Source organism: Nyctibius grandis, chromosome Z (assembly GCF_013368605.1).
Source record: "Nyctibius grandis isolate bNycGra1 chromosome Z, bNycGra1.pri, whole genome shotgun sequence".
Lineage (NCBI taxonomy): Eukaryota > Metazoa > Chordata > Aves > Nyctibiiformes > Nyctibiidae > Nyctibius > Nyctibius grandis.
Window position 1 is genome coordinate 75,886,304 of NC_090695.1, and position 3,827 is coordinate 75,890,130.

General features: G+C 53.0%; 1 protein-coding gene across 1 annotated transcript; it reads left to right on the forward strand.

Moving 5' to 3' along the window:
• Window positions 1-906: 906 nt before the first annotated feature.
• On the forward strand, window positions 907-1,632 carry TMEM215 (transmembrane protein 215). Its single transcript, XM_068423972.1, has one exon. It carries the CDS (start codon window positions 907-909, stop codon window positions 1,630-1,632), a length of 726 nt encoding a protein of 241 aa, XP_068280073.1.
• The last annotated feature ends 2,195 nt before the right edge of the window (window positions 1,633-3,827 follow it).

Below are 3,827 nucleotides of genomic sequence, written 5' to 3' on the forward strand. Positions count from 1 at the left end.
TCTCTCTGTCCGGAGGAGGATTTGCTCCGCAAATCCCAACCCCACAAAGGCAGGGGCTTTGAGGGACGGGGAGGGGGGCCCGTGCAGAGGGAGCGCAGACCCGGCTTTCCGAAGGGGACTCGGGGCACCCCGGGGAAGGACGCCTGTCCGGGGGTCCGCCGCGGGCTGCCCAGACGCGGTCCCTCCGCCGGGGAGGGGAAGCCTGCCGGGGTGGCGGCAGCTGCCAGCGAAGCCGCGGCGGCCATCAGGTGGGGGGACCCCCCGGAGCCTCCCCGTCCCGCCCTCTTAAAAGCCGCCCCCCCACACCCCTTACCGACCCCGCAGCCCCCCGCACCGCGGCACCCCGGGGCCGTGCACGTACTCACGGCTGCCGCGGGGCTCCGGCGGGGCCGGGCGGGGAAGAGCGAGGAGGAGGAAGGGCAGGTGTCCCTGCGGCCGCTGGCTCCCCGCCCGCCGGCTGCTAGACGCCCCCCGGGTGTCTCTTCCTCCCTGCCCCGCGGCAGGGTTTGAACCTCCCGCCGCCCTGCCCACGGCCGTGCCCACCCGTGCCCGCCGTCACGCGTGGGAGGGCGCGGCGGGGCTGCCGGCGGAGGCGGGGGAGGCGCTCCCGCCTTAGCGGCGCGGCCGGCGGAGCGCGGCTCAGAGCGGCTCGGCGGAGGGAGGCGGCAGGACGGCTCCAGCCCGCCCCGGCCTGGGCCCCGGCACCGGCACCGGCACCGGCCCCGGCACCGGCCCCGACCCGCCCTCCGGCCGCAGCTCCGCCGAGGGGAAGCCGAGCGGTGCCGGCCGTCGGGGGCCTCCGCGCTTCGCTGTTCGGGAAACTTCACCCACTTGCCGAGGAGCATCCACCCCGTGCCCCGAGGGGCCGCTTCGGTGAAGGAAAGCGGTCCCTTGCACAGCAGCAGGATGGGGCGGACCATGAGACCGGACGACATCAACCCCCGGACGGGGCTGGTGGTGGCTCTGGTCAGCGTCTTCCTGGTGTTTGGCTTCATGTTCACCGTGTCCGGCATCAAGGGAGAGACCCTGGGGGACATCCCGCTGCTGGCCATCGGGCCGGCCATCTGCTTGCCAGGCATCGCCGCCATCGCCCTCACCAGAAAGACCGACGGCTGCACCAAATGGCCCAAGAATACGTGTCCGTGCTGCAAGCCAGTCAAGGACCGGGATGTCATGGAGCTGCTGAGGACCCCCTCGGACCTGGAGTCTGGCAAGGGGAGTTGTGATGAGCTGGCCAAGAAAGCATACGAGAAGGACAAGAGAGTGCTGCAGGGCGAGGACTCTGTGTCCATCTGCACCACCACCACCACCACCACCACCACCGTGGGAGAGTGCAAGAGCCTCATCAGAAAGGTGGAGCAGGAGGAGATGCTGAGGTACCTGGAGACCTGTTACCCAGAGATGCCAGGGAATGTGTTCGTGGGAGATGGCTCCACATACAGTGCCTTGGAGAAGAAGAGCTCCCCTCCCACCAGGGATAGCGCTGCTTGCCCTGACATTGAAGACAACATTTTTGTTGCTCCTAAAGACAGTATAATCGTCTGCTCCTACAAGGAGAACAGCCCTTATGACAGATACTGTTGTTACATAAACCCCACTGGAGTCAACTCAGACCAGGAGACCATAGTGTGAAGTATGCATACTTTATACATATCTATGTATACAAAAACTACAACTTCAACTTCTTGATAGGGGATAATATAGCTGACTGCACTGCATGGGACAATCCTGATACTATTACAATTTAACCTGGTATGTGACTGATACTCAAACCTTTTGTGCCTGAAATACTCTTTCTGTAAGTAAACAAGCATGTTTAAAGGTTAAAGAATTCAATTCTTCATTTTGGAAAAAAGAAATTACATTTTAATTTTATTTTCTCCTTTTCCCTCCCTTTTGTTTTCCTGCTGCCTGTGGTTCCCAAGCCCATAGTCACACTAGCAGGAGGGCAGCAGTGGCTGTCAGCTGACACCAAGAGCTGAATCAAAACTCTGGAGCTGTCTATAGGAAAGAATGCGATGCTCTGTGGCTGAATGGGTCTTAGCAATAGTGTCACTTTGTCTTGGGAGGGATTGAGAGATGTCAGCATGCACTCCAATAGCTGGCTGATGTTAGGGAGTGTTCTAGAAGTGATTTGTCTCTCTTCCTTCTTCTTCCTGGCAGGATTTTGTTTTCCTCTGCTTCAAGGAATTGATGTGCTGACCCCGTGGGCTCTTCTGAAAGTCTCGTAGGAGCCAGATAGGCTCAGGGGAGTTTTCAAAGGCTAATCCATCATCAATAGCATGCCAGGTACAGGTTTTAGCTTCATTCCCCACTGGAACTGAGTTCACTGGAATGTTTCTAACACTTCTGGATTTTATAGGCGTGCTTGACAAGGAGATTACAACATGATCATGACACAGTTCTTGCAGAGACTAGGAGCAGATGTCAGTGGACTCAGGTCTTAAAAATATATTTCAGTACCTCTGAAGTCGCTTAGGGAAGAAACTTGTGGGTTGTGTTTAGAGCTGGATCTGACTCTTTCGAAAATGTCATTTTCATGTGCCTTTTCTAAAATGCCAGATGTTTCTCTGCGGGTGGTGAATGGTTACAGTCCACTCAAGGGTCTCAAAGCCATGCTTTGCTGCAGGGAAGGAACAGAGGACCTGGCTGACAGATGTTTTTGTTCACAGCTTAGGGATGTATAGCAACAGAAATATGAAGTGAGTAATGAGGATTAACCATTCAAAATCTGAGCCTGCAGTTTACACATAGAAATGAAAATCCTGGCTATTCTGTCCAACAGTGAATTGCATGTTCCATGCTGTGTATAAAAATCTTATCTGGCCTCTACTATGTAGGTAAGAGAGATGTGGTGTAACACGATGTGCATGCTAAGCGGCTACTCTAAGGGTTAAGCTCTTAGGGCAATGGTTACTAAAGCACAGAGTAATTTGCTAGCACCTCACAAAGTCCCAGTTCCTGTAACTAAAGTCTCACAACTCCAAGAAGTTCCTATGTGATGGAAGTCTTAATAACTGCTCTTAGCTATTTTTTTGTCAACCGTAAGTTGTAGCAGACAAATGTATTGAATTACCAGAGTAGGAAAGGTGTCCCTGCCTATGGCAGGGGGGTTGGAACTAGATGATCTTTAAGGTCCCTTCCATGCCAAACCATTCTATTGATTCTATAGAATCAATAATAGAATGATTCTATTATTCTATGAAAGAAGCAAAACGGCTTTTCTGTTGTAGCAACCTGAGGTGTGTAGAAAGTGGCAAGGAATTTTCCACTGAAATGAGTCATTCTTCAATGGCCGTGGAATTGTATGGAAAGTGATGGAAAATTTATTCATCCACCAGTTTATTGTTTGGAAACTTATGTCAAATCATTGCAGACAACCAGTCTCTGAAGAGGTTTCCAGAATGAGGAAGTACAATTTTTTACATAAGATAGTTTTCTTTCAGACCAAACAAGTTGTTAATGCTTTGGCCAGGCTTTGGTGGGGCATCAGGACGCTATTAGGATAAATTCAAAAAATACTAGCTAGTTTGAGTCAGGTAAAGCCTCTCAATAGGTGGTTCCAGGCAGCTTTGCTGCTCTGGCATGCAGGAACAAACACTTATATTCTGTACGGCCCAAGTTTTATCCACTGAGCAAAGGAATTCCACAAAAACAGACGCTCTCCCTGACATGTTCAACTCCCACTTGCACATAAAAGCACTCTGATGTTGTCAGGCAGATTGTCTCCTGCAGGCTTAGTCACTGCAGGACCTTAGTCTGCAATGTACAGAGCAGCTCTTTGATGGCACTGGGAAGTCGTATTTCATGACCTCTGAAGCCAACAG